This window comes from Aythya marila (assembly GCF_965140915.1).
Source record: "Aythya marila genome assembly, chromosome: 7".
NCBI classification, from domain to species: domain Eukaryota; kingdom Metazoa; phylum Chordata; class Aves; order Anseriformes; family Anatidae; genus Aythya; species Aythya marila.
This window is the reverse complement of record NC_139048.1, coordinates 14,360,230-14,374,844: the sequence shown is the minus strand read 5'-3', so window position 1 is coordinate 14,374,844 and position 14,615 is coordinate 14,360,230. Positions and strand designations below refer to the sequence as shown.

General features: G+C 58.9%; 1 protein-coding gene across 1 annotated transcript; it reads right to left on the bottom strand.

Moving 5' to 3' along the window:
- Nucleotides 1–491: 491 nt before the first annotated feature.
- Nucleotides 492–14,121, bottom strand: LOC309880220 (uncharacterized protein). The gene is made up of 2 exons (XM_082764844.1): nt 13,891–14,121; nt 492–10,230 (listed from the first exon to the last, which is right to left on the bottom strand). The coding sequence occupies exon 2, from the start codon at nt 10,161–10,163 to the stop codon at nt 5,727–5,729; it is 4,437 nt and encodes a 1,478-aa protein (XP_082620970.1). The 5' UTR covers nt 10,164–10,230; nt 13,891–14,121; the 3' UTR covers nt 492–5,726.
- Nucleotides 14,122–14,615: the final 494 nt, after the last annotated feature.

Genomic DNA, 14,615 nt, shown 5'->3' with positions numbered 1-14,615 from the left:
CCTCAACCCCCCTAGAAGGAGAATAAAAACTGCAGAACGGCAAGCAGGCAGGCAAAAGGCCTGACGGAGCTGGCTCGGCTGTCGGCAACTGCCCGCTCTGCCCCGGCCGTCCGGGGGGCTCCGGGGGTCAGGTAGCTGCCTCTCGCTCCTCGAGACCCCCGTCTCGCCCATCAGAGACCCCCACAACCTCCCCGAGCCCCCCGGTCATCCAAGCAGACATTATTACTACAAATCTTATTGCTTGCAGCGCCCCCCGCCCCGGGGACCCCCGGCCCTCCCGGCTGGCCACGGCAGCTCGCCGCCTCCCCGTGGCCTCCGGCCGGCTCTGACATCATCAAAACTGAGATGAAGAGTTAATGCTTCAACGCTGATGCGACACAAAAACCAACCCAACACCTCCACCGTCCCGTTCTCCCCCCCCAAAACCCCGTCCCCCCCATCCCACCCCCCGCCATAAGCCAGCCCTCTGGTCGCGGCAAGCTGCGCCCCCCGGCACGAGCTGGGAGACCCCCCCCGCCAACCAACACCAGTCAGAACAAGAACCTGTGGAAAGCCCATGAAATAAATATATATAAAAAAAACAACTATTTACAATATTAGATCTGTGAGAAGTGAGAGAAAAACGCTTTTTTTTTTTTTTTTTTTTTCCTGCCCCAAAAGCTTAAAAAGTAGGTTAGCATCCTGCCGCCTAGCACAACACTATCTTACATGGCACCTACACATAATATATATTCACATTTCATTTTAAAATTAGGTACTCTTACAAACAGACTTAGAAAACATTGGCTAGCAATGCGGTCCGAGGGACCGGCGGGCGAGCCAACGCCGCGAAAGCCGCCCGGGTGCCTCTCGACGTCTCCGGCCGCCCCGAAGCTGCCAACGTGCCCTGAATCAAAACCGCCAGCTGCCCCCGCGGCCCCCGGGGAGGGGTGGAAGTGCTCTCGAACCGGAGAGGGGTCCAGGGGGAGGGAGGGGACGAGGAGAGCCGGGGACCGTGATTTCCGCTAAGCCTAGGGGTGATCTTAATACAAACAAGAACTCCTGAGAACATCTTAGAACAGATGGATTCATTTCACAACCACCGAGCTAAAGGATGGGCTGAACGGACGCTACAACACACGGGGGACGCGCGCGATGCCGGGGAACCATACCCTCATGGTTTGCTCAAAAACCTACAGCTACAAGAAAAGCGTCAAGGGCATTCCCTGGGGGGGGAAACCGGCCTGCCCCTGCCTCGCTCGTGCACCCTCCGAAGGCAGGACCTGAGCTGCAGGACCCCCGGGACCAAGCTGGTGGCCTCGGGCGATGGGAAGGGCAGAGCCCCCCCCCCGCTGCCTCCCACCACACGGCTTTCAGTCTCCTTGAAGCGGGACTGCAGCTGCCAGGCTGCAAGAACACGAGCTGGAGAGAGAAACTGTCCATTAGCAAGTCTTAAGAGCAGGGCAGCAGTAAATCCGTGTCCTTCTGAGACTGCCTCTCCGGTTCCCGGGGGGTTCCCGGGAGCTGGCAGAGCTTTTGGAAACACCGGCGGAGGTTTGCGGAGGTGCCGGCGAGCGGCTGGGACACGGGCCAGGCTGTGCTCTGCTCGCTGCACGCAGGCAGGAGGCTGAGCTGCTCCCCGCCACGGGGACGGGGTCACCTTGCTGTCCTGGCCCAAGGGGACGACCAGTGACGCAGCAGAGTTTGCTTGAAAGAGTCAGCTTCTGCTAGGTAGCTCCTGGGAGAACGTGTGCTGCGAGCTCGTAGCACGGCAGCGCTTGCAGAGCAACACGGCCACACGCTGCACCCGTGTGAAAACGAGCTCATTAGTGAGGAATACAAACACCGCACATCTGGGATATACAGCACGCACCCCACAGCAGAGAAACTGACTGCAGGGATGTCCCTGCTGGACGTCTAACAGGTGGAAGGAGCCGTCCTGGGCTCGAGCTGCTCTGGATGCAGCCCTCGAGCATCATGGACACATGCCTGGTAAATAAATTTTGACTCAGCACAGCAAACCTAGTCAGGCCAGCCCTTTCTGGAGGCCGCGTGAGAAGAGCTCCCAGCCACGTGAAGCATGAAGACCCAGAGCTGCCAAGGACACGGTGAGGGAGAAGATGACCGAGCAAAGGAAAGAGGGGACCCGGCAGAAGAGGGACACCAAGGATGCCTGTGGAGATGCAGGGCTACAAAGATGCTGCTCCTGATCTACGGACTGAGGTGCTGGGATGGAAAAGAGTTTCAAGAACATGATCAGAAGCCAAAGGGGCAGCAGAGGTAACAGCACTTGGCTCCTCCTGAATGAGGGAGCAAGCAGGGTGGCACGGAGTGGGAGTGCAGTGAGGCCGTGGGGCTGAGGAGGGCACTGCGGCGGTGCCCGCGGGCAGCTCTGCACCTGAGCAAGCCAGGACGCAGCGGCTGCCCGCGTGAAATAAGGCAATAAATCACGCTGCTCACTTCCTTCCATTCATTAAGATCGTCTGCAACTCCCCGTGCATCCATTTCGTTGCGTAAAAGCTGCACTTACTGGCAAGGCGCTGCTGTAAGGCAGGGGCCACGCCTCAGCAGCGCTGCTCACCGCGTGCCTCACCGCGGGACGGAGAGAAACCAGCAGTGCACGGCCTCAGCCACGGCCAGGGGCAACCGGCTGCAAGACGAAGGCTGTTGGGAAGAAAAGGAGCAACAGTTCACGTCTGAGCACTGATGAAGAGAATGGAGCTACCCAGGCAATGCCAGCCTGCCGGGTGGCCGCCTCGCACGCAGACCCTTTGATCTGTTAGGAAATTAAAGCATCGCTCCTTCCTGCCCCAAAACACAGCACTCACAGAAGCAGGCGCGAAGCGTGTTAAAAGCAAGTCTCACTGCCTGCAAGACCTGGAAGCTACAACTGGTGTCAGCATGAGAACGTGCACAGGAGGCGAAGAAGGGCTGGGGACAGCATCTCCCGAGGGCAGAGGCAGCAAGGAAGGCAGGCTGGCATGGAGCTGGAGTTTCCTCCGAGCAGGAAGCCTTAAGATGCTTTTCTAGAGATGGGGAGCATCTGTGGCTTGCTAACCCAAGCGACTGCACCAACCTGCAATTCACAGAGCTTGCGATACAGCACCGGTGTGCCCACCTCAACCTGGGCTGGGGCACGGCCACAGTGCTGGCTGCAATAACCCAGCCACAGGCAATGGCTGCACGTCACCCACCCCTTCCTCAAGTCAAAAGCCGTAATTTTGAAATTAAAAGGAAGAGCCAGCCTCCTGCCGCCTCACCAGGTGCTGTGTGGCCCGGGCTGCTCCCAGTCCCCAGCATAACCAAGATGTGCAGCACACACACACAAATCACACACCTCTGTTTCCTCAGCAAGAGGTACAGAAATTCAGATTTACACCTCCTAGGCACAGCCCAGCTCCTGTTACAACTCAGTAGCATCTTCGCACAGATTTTGGGAGCGTTACCCTTCAAATGGGAAAGCCTCATCTTGCCGAGCCCTCCAACATCCCCAGGGACGGGCAGAGCTGCTGGGTCAAGGCCACCAGAGCTGGGCCGAGCTGCTGGGGCTCCGACCACGATGCCTACGTGGTGCCCAGTGTGACCAAAGCCAGGCCAGCACCACCTCACTCTGACAGCTTTGTGGAGCTCTCATCCTAGCACGGCTCCTGCTCCCAGCAGCGCAGACGACAGAGAGCAGGACGCCCGCACGTGCCAGTGGAAGGCAGTGAGAAATTAAATCCAGCACGCGAGGGAGGAAATTCCGAGGGAGAACGGGGGGCTCAGGCACGCCAGAGCCGCGGGTCTGTGCAGCAGCTGCCCCAGCAGAGAAAGAGGAAGATGCGGATGCAGGCAGAGAAGCGAGAGGGAGAGAGAACCTGTGGGAAAGGTACGGAGCAGTCATCTGACTGCCAGCAGTGCCCTCCTGCCTCACACCTCTCCTGAAACGCTTTTAAACCTTTTCTGATGGAATGTTTGACATACATAATCCATGCAGTAAAAATTAAAGTAATAGATAGCTTTGCATTAATCTGTACAGGGACTGACAGGCTAGATTTAATCACTTCATCACTGTTCGGAGAGTTAACTCACTCTTTCATGATTCAAAGGAAAGGTAAAGGATTTTTTTTTTTTATATCAGCCATTTCATAGAAAGAGAAGAACGTGCAGCAGACTCGTGCATGCCAGCGCTGGGGGAAGGGAACGCCTGTAAGGGACCCGGGGTGCTCAGCAAAGGGGGTGCGCATCTCCAACGCCTCGCTCTGTCCTCTGTACTACGTGGGTACCACGAAAGATTTGAAGACAATTAGCTGCTTTCCACAGGATTTGGGAGCAGTGTGAAACGTGAAAAGCAATGCCCCTTGCAGCGGTGCCACCTCGGGCCTTGCTGCTCTCTGCACAGGAGGCTGACGATGGGATTCACGTAGAGACCTTGTGCAGCAGCAAGGTGCAGGCAAAGCCATCAAAACTGAAGCAGCCCCAGCTGCTGAGCACTGTGCATTGTGAACCAGCTTTCCCCCGAGGTGCCGGGCACCGTTGACCCTGTTCCTCCACGCCAGACACCCCGCTGGCTCCTACACCCGCTGCACAGGTTTGCAGAGGAGCCCAGCGAGGAGTGTGCAGGACAGGGACCGGCTCAGCCGGGCTGAGCACCTCCACACTGCACAGCCCCGAGACACGAGCAAGGGCGAAGCGACCACACCTTGTTCCTACAAGGATGAAAGGCAAACTACAGGAAGGACTACACTCACGCCAGCCCCTTTCTCTCAGCCCCGCTCCAAAGGCTGCGAATCCCGGCTTAGGAGGGCGCTGCGCAACCGGTGCACGTGGATGTGCTGCCAGGGGCAGGGCTCCCCTTCTGCAGGGCACCAGCACCAGAAGGATGTGGGTCTGCAGCAAGGTCCAGCCTTCAGCCGAGCACCGAGCACGCTGCTAGAGACCACGAAACCAACCCGAGCACAGCACGGTGCTGATGGGGAAGGATTTCTGCCCAGCAGCAGGGCACTGCGGGGCCAACCTGTGCCAAAGCCAGCAGAAACGGAGACGGATACAGCCCAGCACGCCCCGTGTGCCCCGGGGACCGGGCAGCACCTCTGCCACCGCGCTGTGACCGGGACCTCCCTGCCCCATGGTGCGGGGGGACCGGGCCGGGGGCCAGCAGCAGAGTCAGTGGGTAATGCTTGTCTGCAGGTAACAGGACGGGACACCAGCAGCTGCCACGAACGAACCGACGGCTGACAGGTTCACCTTTCTCTCCCTCACTGATGGAAAATGAGTTTTGGTTTTGCTTGAAATGCCACTAAGAAGACAGACAGAAGCAGGACGCTGAAGGAAAGGGAAATGTTTGCGTGCACCGAAAGGCTGCCGAAAGCTACTTCATGTGCACAAAGGTGGTTTTCTTTCTGCTACAGTACAAGTGCTTGTGCCTCAAGTATAAAACGCAAGCCTCCAAATCACACAGACGAGCTTCTTATTTTTATTTTTAAAGTGATAAATAAGGCACTGTACTTTTAACTAAAACTGCCTGGTTCCGAGGTCAAAAACCCAGGGAACGTTCAAACTGCAGAAACTTCCTTCTGAACAGCAGAGACAGACAGGCTGACCTCTTCTCTGTCCGAGACACATCTCCTGATGCCTAAAATCACGGGCGTTATCCTGTAACTGCGGATTTTTAAAGGCTTGCTACAGCTTATAAAAGCAGCTTTAGTTAATGCATGGTAAAGGGTTACTACTATACAACAGTTTTGTACATGGCTACCGGTTCTTCGCTATTTCGTGTCCAGGCGCGAGCGCTTGCTGTGCGAACAGTCAACTTTCGCCCGCAGCTTCCTCTTGCCCTGCGCCCCGCTGCTCTCCTGCATCTTCTTCATGGACCTCGTCAGGGTTTTCCCAGCGCCGGGCTTCTTGTTGGCCATCTTCTGTGACCGCGTCGAGGATTCCCCGAGGGGCTTCTGCCGCGGGGACTTGGCCAGCTCCTCATGGCCGGGGGGCAGCACGGCCCGCCGGCTCGTGTTCTCCTTGCCCTTCCGCACGGGGAGCCGCACCTTCTCCAGCTGCCTTTTCGGGGCTCTCTTCTCTTTCAGAGACATTTTCTTGGCAAGCTTGCTGCTCCTCTCCACGGCGGCTTGCTTTCGGGTGGCGGGGGCTTTGGCGCTGACCTCCGAATGTTTTATTTTACCGGCCTTCTTGGCCGGCAGCTTGTCCTTACCGGTGGAGCTGGAGCGCTCCTGGGTGCCCCCGCTCTCCTTCAGCGTCCTCTTCTTCCTGCTGAGCTGCGGGTCGGCCCGGGGCGAGGGCTCCTCCAGGCACCTTCCCTTCCCTTTCCTCCCCTTCCCCGCTCCGTCCATCGCCGGGGATCGAGCCGGGAAGGCGTCAGCTTTGATCTGCAGGGCCAGCTTGGGAGACATCAGCGGGTTGATGCACACGCTCTTGCGGCTGGGCTTGCTCTCCAGGGCCGGCTGCTCCCCGGGGACGTCGCTCCTCCGCTCGGCCCTCGCGGCGCGGTGCTGGGCCCGCAGCTTGCCCCGCAGGTTGGAGTATTTCCGCAGGATGCGGGTGCTGGCCTGCGTGGGCAGGCTGGGGGTGGGCGCCACGCTCCGGTCCTGGCTCGCCTCCTCGGGGCCGGCTTCCGAGGGAGGCGGCTGGCCGGCCCCGACGGCTTCTTCGGCCTCGGCTCTGTCCGCGTTCTCGCGGATTTTGGCCCACAGCTTTTGGTTCTTCAGGTTGTTGCGGGCCGGGGTAGCGGCGGCGAATTTCTTGAGGTGTTTTTTCAAGCGTTCGGCCTGCAGCGAGCTGGGGTAGAGGCTGGAGGAGGAGTACTTCTGCATGGGGACCTTGATGGGGGGGATCTCCCCCGGGAGACGGGTGTTGAGTTTCTTCACGATCACCAGAGACCTGGTCTCCGTCGTCTCCAGGAACCACTGGCAGATGTCGGACAGCTTGAAGGCCTTCATAAACAGCATCTGGACGGGAGACAGCTTCTGAACTTCCAGCGACCCTCGACTTTTCCGTGTCCTCTTCTTGCTTTTCCAAATCTCCTTCAGCTTGTCGGCTTTGTTCTTCACCTTGGGGGTTGGCTGCACTTCCTTCTCCAGCTGAATCCAGCCCTTCTGAACTTTCATGTACTGGGCATTGAACTCGGCAATCAGCTCCTGGTTCTCCTCTTCGGCACACCACTCCATGAACTTTGGTTTGCTGTCAGCCAGGTCTGCGTCCTCCAGCGCCAGGGAGTCGTCATTCCCTGAACTGCACTCGTCCCGCGGTTTGGGGATTGCTTGCATAGACTCCTTCCCTGGTGTGCTCTTTTTTGCAGTGTCGGTGGGTGCGGGCGTGTGTCTTAAGTTATAAAACTGCAGGGCTGACTTTTTGGGCTTCACAGCCTTCGCTGGAAGATGCTTGCTTCCACTGGCCCTGCTGCTGGGACACGGAGGCGAGCTGGCCGCTGGCTCGTAGCTCTCCAGCGTTCCCGTGTCCATGGCGCTGTCAGAGCTCTCCTCCTCCTTTGCTCTGGTACCACCTGGCTTCACCTCTGCTTGCTCTGCATCGTCTGCATGCACGCTGCTTTCTGCGGGGAGGAGGATGTTTGTTTTCTCAGCATCAGCCTGGACACACATCTCCAGCGTCTCGCCTGGTTGACTCTGGCCACCTTTAGCAGGGGGGTCGTCTTCAGAGGAATTTTCTCCCTCTGCCACAGTCTCTTTCGCTAAGATGCTCTTATAGGTCTGTCTGGTAGTGACACCGTTCTCCTCACCTGGCTGCTGCTCAGTGATGCTCTCCGGAGCCTGGCCGGTGCTCGGCCCCTCGCTGGTTTTGAGCAGTGTGGTATGGAAGCAGTCGTTTGGGAAGTGCACGGATGCTGCCCCGTCCAGCTGCACTTCTCTCTTGAACCGCTTGGCGCTGGGACTCTTGGAGAGTTTGATGTGAAGGCAAGGAAGCTGCACGGAGCTGGAAGAACCAGCGTCCTCAGCGCTGCCCTCGACAGGTGACTGGGACTGCTGGCTTCGGAGACGCCGGTCGGACACCACGAGCGTTCTCCTTCCTTTCTTTCGCTTCTTGTCTAGGCTGTCTTTGGAAGAGACAGAGTCTTTGTCTGCTGTTTCCAAGCCATCGGGTTCAGGCAGCATTTCCCCTTCAGCAGGCTCTTTTTCACCCGCCGGGCTGTTGTTCTGCACTGCCTCCCCTTCTGAGACCGCAGGGAGGGCTGTGCTGGCTGGCACAGCCTCCTCTTCCTCGAGGGAGCTGTCACCCAACACGCCCAGCAATTCAGCTTCTGGTTCAGCATCGACACTTTTCTTCACATCCACGCACTGGAAGGCGGCAGGGAGCTCTGGGGGACAATCCCCGCCCTCGGTGGCAGGGGGCTGCTCGGGAGCCTGCAGGTCTGGAGAGGGCGGGGAGGGCTCTGTGGGACGTACCCCGCAGGGCTCTGCACCACCAGCGTCTGGAAGCTCAGCAGGGTCCCTCGGGCCAGCATCGGCCAGGGGTGCTGCGTCCGGAGCAGCAGAGGGCTGCAGGGGAGACCCCGGCTCTGGGCTGGCAGGGAGGTCTGGAATAGTTTGCACGCCCGAGCTTGGGGAATCTTCCTCCCTGATGGCTGCTTCAGCAGCAGGAAGGGCAGCAAAGCTCACAGCCTGCACGGCACCGCCGTCTTTGGAGCCGCTGTCCCCGGAGGAATCCACGCCAGCCTCCGGGGTGGCTGTGTCCCCGGCCCCTTCGCTGTGGGGGGAGCCTGGGGGTGGCGAGCCAGCCACACTGTCCTCCTTCTGCGGGCTGGGAGGAGCGGAGAGGGAGAACAAGGGCACGGCCACGGCAGCTTCCCGCGAGCGCAGCACCCGCATGTCCCGCGGCTCCCGCTGGACGCAGCCCAGGTCGCCTCTCGCTTTCGTCTCTCTGCTGGCCGGCGCTCCTTTGGCCAGGAGCCTGAGCGAAACCCTTTTCTCCCCGTCCCGTCCCGTCCCCGACGACCCACCCCCTGAGAGCACCAGAGCCGGCTTCGTGCTTACGAGCGCCTCTGTTCGCAGTGCCGGGCTGCCGCCCCGCTCCTCCACCCGCGAGCTTTTCACCAGGGTGCGGACGGTCGGGAGCTCGCAGCACTCCCCGTTGAAGAAATACCCCCGCGTGCTCTTCCTCGCCGTCCTGCGCGACGACACCGAGCGCTGGCTCTCGAAGTGGCACTCGGTGATGGGCTGGCTGATGTAGACCACGTCGCACTGGTTGTCGTAGTCGTTGATCCTCAGCCCCGAGGCCTTTTTGCTCTTGCGGGAGGACCTGAGGGAGGCCGCCTTGGCGCGGGGGTGCCCGCCGGGGGCCCGGTGGGCGGCTGGCGCGGTGCCGGCGGGCAGCCAGCCCTCTTTGGATTTGTCGAGCGGGCCCTTGTCGGCCGGGTGCAGGTGGCAGCCTGCCTTGCCCTTGGCCACGGCGTGCAGGTGGTTTTCTGGCTTTGGTCTCACGTCTTGTTCTTTCGCGTCTAGGTCCTGGTGCAAAGATGCTTTCGAGCCGCACTGCAAAGTGTTCTCCTTGTCAGCTCGGCGAGGGGGGCTCACTGCGAAGCCGGGATCCCAGGGCTCTTCTGGCAAAGCTCTGAAGGAGCTCTTCTGGGAGCCCAGACAGCCGTCTAAGCTGTCCTCGCTGCCATTCACATTCGCCACTTTGACAGAGATATAGCCTTCCACTAGGGCCTTACCTGCCATCTGCTCTTTATTGTCCTCGCACTTTCTGACACCGGCTTCTTGCTCGTGTCCAGCAACCTGCCCTTCCAGGCTCTTTGCAGCGTGATGGAAATTCAAGGAGGAAGAGTTCAACGTGCTGAGGTATCCTTGGGTGGAGCTGTCCTTTGGGCTGGCAGAACGAAGCCGAGCAACGGGAGGGTCAGAGAAGTCTCTTCTCAAAGCAGGGCTGGGGCTCTCCGCTCTGTCCGTGGATTTCAGCTCTGTGGGCTGCTTCGGGGCTTGTCCTGCGACATGCAGGGAGCCATCAGACCCCGAGTGTCCCGGCTCTGAGGAAGAAGGGGGCCTTGATTCAGTACAAGTAGCACCCTTATCCTGATTTTCAGTGCTTCGCTGGCTACAACCAGAGCCACAAGTGGAGGCCTCCATGCTTTCGGATTCGGACGACTGCTGGCCTTCAGAGTCCGGTTGTACTTCAGTGTATATGTCGTTTAGCACGCGAATGAATTGCTTCTGGTGGTGTGTACACAGTCTGACCATAAACTTTTCCAGTGGAGACTTCGGCTGATTGTTAGAGTCTATTGCTATTGTCTCTGCTGCATCCTCACTAGAGAGACAAAGAGAGAAGCAATCAGTAACACGTCCCCAGGAACAGAAGTTTATGCTGCAAAACCAGAGCAAGCCTTCTCCTCCCACCCAGGCGTACCACGCGCCTGATCTCCAGGTGAGATCAAGCACCCCGTTGTCAGGAGGTTGGCAGCTACCCCTTTGGTTCCCAGCACACACACACACACATGAATGCACACTGCTGGCAGGACACAAACTGCACTTCCATTCGTCTCCCACTGCTACGAGACCCGTAACTGCACTTCTGCCGAGGGCTCCCTAGGCAGCACTAGTGTGTAGGCGCCATGTGACACGCTCCGAGCAGACCTGAACTTCCTGGTGAGGATCAGATTTGCAACATGCACAGGCCCAACACTTCTGGGGCGCACTGGAACAACTGCAGGCATCTGCATGCTCCATCTGCACACCGAGGATCTGTGGGAGCAGCGCAGCAGCCCAGCTGGGCAGCCAGACACCTTGAGCTGCTGTTACATCTGCAAATTCTGCTTCCTTCTAGGCAGCAGAAGGAAGAGTCTGTGGCAAACTGAGCAGACCTGAGCCTCCTCTGTAATCAGAGAACAAAATTTGGAGAGTTCCCAGACTGCAGGACATGCATGCAGCAATGCACCTTCCCGTGCTGCAGTGCCTTGCCATTTGCACCGACCTTTGCTTTGCTGCCATTTAATGAACTTGCTCTGCAGCTGAGGGTCTGACTGGCAGCTTGCAGTGGTCACCCAGAAAGTGCAGCTCTACAGCACTGCTGGATACAGTATCGCTGCCTCTTGCTACCTCTTTAAAAAGATGATTATCATTTACCTGCTTGGCACAGGCAATTAGGACTTCTTGGTGGAGAGGTTAAGGGATAATTACCCAGTGTTTGCACAAACTTATTAGGAGCGCAGCGCCAGGCTCTGCTCCCCAAACCGTGCCCATTCCCAGCAGCAGCACAGGCAGTTCCCTCCCCATCCCTGCGGGACCTCTGCCAGCCCGGTTTGGGACTAACAGCTGCACTTTGCACCTCGCTGCCCTCCGAGGAGCGAAGCAGTTCCCCCTGCTCCCCTCAACGGGATGATTCACAGCTCCCACACACAGGAAGGGAGGCTGACAAGGCTCATTGACCCCTGCTGGTGAATCACCCCTGCCAGCTACTGTGTGGCATTTCAAGGAGGATTTTGGCGAGGTGCTGCAGCTCCCGCGGATGGCTGGCAGGCTGCACATCTCGCCCAGCACTGGCGACCAAAAATCCAGCGGGAGGTGGGCAGCCGTGTCGGCTGCCATCCCTGCTGGAGACCGGCTGAGGCTGACAACAGAGAGGGAGGAGAGAAGGCCAGGGACGTGGGATGGCCATGCTAGGTGGCAGCCTCTGTGCTGGAACCAGCCTTTGAGAGGTCTTCCCCTGCTGCTTGCTCAGTGCTGGCTCGCTGCTGGCTGGGGACTGGCACTGCCTTGGAGGCACCTCCAGCAACCTGGGGGCTGCTCCCAAACTCAGCAAAGGCCAGGAGAAGGCTTCTGTGGATGGCTCTGGGCATGGCCACTTGGCCTCCTCTTCACCCAGAAATGCCAGGCTGTCGCCAACAACCTGCTCCGAGCATCTGCTAGCCAGCCCTGCGCTTTCCAGTCTGCCCAAATTCAAGCTTTACCCTTCAGGCCTCTTGGGCAGGGTTTTCCCCAAAGTGCCCAGAAAGGCCAAGCAAATTACGCTTGGCGAACGTGCTCCAGCACCTCCTGAACGTGGTGCTGGGTCAGCAACAAGCCAGCTCCCTTCACTGCTGCAAGCTGGCAAGCGTGCCCGCTGGAGCCGCCACAACTGCTCCTGCCTGGCGCTGCCAGCTCGCAACGCCCGGGGTGAATTTAAAATAAAAACACCCAGGTACACCCCAGCCCCTCTCCAGAGCCCTGCGTGGGAAGGGTTGTGCCAGAGAGGATCCCCGCACAGCCCAGCTCCTCCCCTCGCCCCGCGGGATAACAATGGAGATAAAACTTTCCCCGCGCCACCAGGAAGGCGAAGAGGAAGGGCTCGGAGGCAGGTCGCCGCTCGGCTCCTTCCCCCCGCGGGTGCATGGCGGCAGGTTTCCCCTTACCTGCCCCAAATCCCAGCTCCGGGGAGTGGCAGCCATCTTCCCCGCCAGCCTGCATTTATAGCCGCGGCCGCCGAGGTGCGGCCCTGCCCGGCCCCCCCGCCGCCTCGCAGGGATGCCGGAGGACGGGGAAGTGGTTGCTGTCTGTACATCGAGTCCCTTCTCCCAGGAGAGAAGGCGACAAGGTGTGTGGGGCTGGGGGAGACCCGCATCCCGCTCACACCACGGCGGGGACCTGCGCTCCCCGCTCCCAGGGCCTCAGCGTGCATTGCCCCCTTGCTCTCACCGCCACCCTATTGCCCTGCCGTGCTCCAAGGAGTTAATCTGAGATACACGCAGCTTGTTAAGCTGTAAATTTGAAAAACAGAGATAAATATCTTTCCTGCTTGATAAAGGAGGTGCCTCCATTAAGACTCAATGCCCTTTGTCCTTAGAAGACCCATCTCGCCCTCAGCGACACCGTTCGCCAGGTCTGCAGTCTCATTACCTGCAGGGCTTTCTGTGTTTGTCTCACTGGGCCCAAATGCGGACCAGGATCCCTCACCCTGAGCTCATCTGCTCCCTCCTCAGCCTGTCCCTATGTGGCTGCCTTGTTTTTTGGGGTATCAGAGGTACACCAAGCACAGCCCTGAGGTGCCTCCCCAGGCCCCAACCAGCCCCTCAGTCCTGCTGATGGAGGCACAGAGGGAACCGAAGAGCAACAGGGAAACACAGAGGATGGGAAATGGGGACGTGCTTTGAAAGAGGGAGAAAAATTGCACCCCAGTCTGCAGCTTTTCCCACAGAGCCTGCGAGGTGGCAGGCCTTGCCCTTTGCAGCCACCGGCCTCACACGCTGCCTACACCAGGCTGTCGTGAGGGGAGCTCCCACTCGAGCTGCACCACACCAGCCAGGTTCGGCCTGGCTGCCTGGTCTCCCATCACCAGCAGGACACACCTCGGTGTCCCAAGGGCATCCCAGCACCCGAGCCACCCCCCAGACCCAGCTTTTCCAGGGCTGCCCCACTCCCTGCTCCTTCCCTGCCTGTCATGGAGGTGTCAGAGGAATCAAGGGGCAGAAGCTGTCACAGAGACACACGGGGCTGTTGCTACGCGACCGTCGCGGTGCAGCAATTAACGCTCGGAAAACGTGCTGTGCTCTGAAGCTATTTGCATAGCTGCGTGCTGCAGTACGTCTGTTTGCATTGTGCCGCCTCTGTGTAGCGGAGCTGCAAGCCAGCCCTCCCCCAGCCCCTGCTGGGGGGCACCCAGGGCTCCCCACAAAGGCTGTGGGTGACGGGGCCCCGGGTTTGCCTGCCGTGACACCTGCAGCACACGCAGGTATGGGATTTGCAGCCCTGGAGGACGGGGGGACACCAAGACATCTGGATTTCAGCCTGCGCTGCCCAACGGGTCTGCCCCCATTATGGGGCCAGCTCCTGCTGCGTTCCCAACCCACTCATGGGGTTACCTCTCCTCCCCTCTCCCTTTTAAAGCCCTGCGGGTGCCCTGCCTGTGATTCCAGAGTGTATTTTCAGGGGAAGGAAGGAGAGGAAGAGGGAGAAAGAGAGGGAGAAAGAAAGCAGCTGTTTCACACCAACCTACCTGGAACGCCGGTCTCCGAAAACCTGTCAATTGCCAACTGCAATCTTCTGGTTTGCCCACCCCAAGTTTCTCACTATTGAACATGAAGCCTGTGCCCTTTTTGGGTTTCTTTTTTTAGCCCTTGAACGTCAGTTTGATGGATTATAAGTTTACAGGTATGTTTTGTACCTCAGAGGCACAAGAAGCAGCAGCAGAACAAAAGTTCAAGGCTAAGTGTTTCTGTTCCTTTCAGACCACTCTAAGCACCAGGATTATAGTTCTGTAAAAGAAACAAAACGTAGCTATAAACTTATAAAATCCAATTTAGTGTTTTTACTGGGATGACCTCTCCCCTCCCTCTCCTGCCGTCACACAGCTGACGCAGCGCCAGCCGGCCGAGCCTTGCACCACCCCAAACCAGCGGGGGCCTGGAAATGTGGGATCTGAGAAATGGGGGAAATGTGGGATCTGGGAAATGTGGGTGACTACGGAGGAAGCCGAACTTGTGAGCAATGCTCACCATCAGCTGGACTCCAAAATGCCCCTTTGGTGTGACCCCATGCCCAAGACAGTGCGTTCAGCTGCCTTGGTGGGAGCTCCATCTCTTGTGGTGGGAAGGCTGTTAGGAGGGATGGCTGAGGAGGAGCAGCCCCTTGAGAGCAGCTCGCTCAGTGCTGAGCCCTGCAGAGCTGGCAGGAGCACCAGCACCAGCAGGGAAAGGCGCTGAGGATGGCACTGCATCCTCG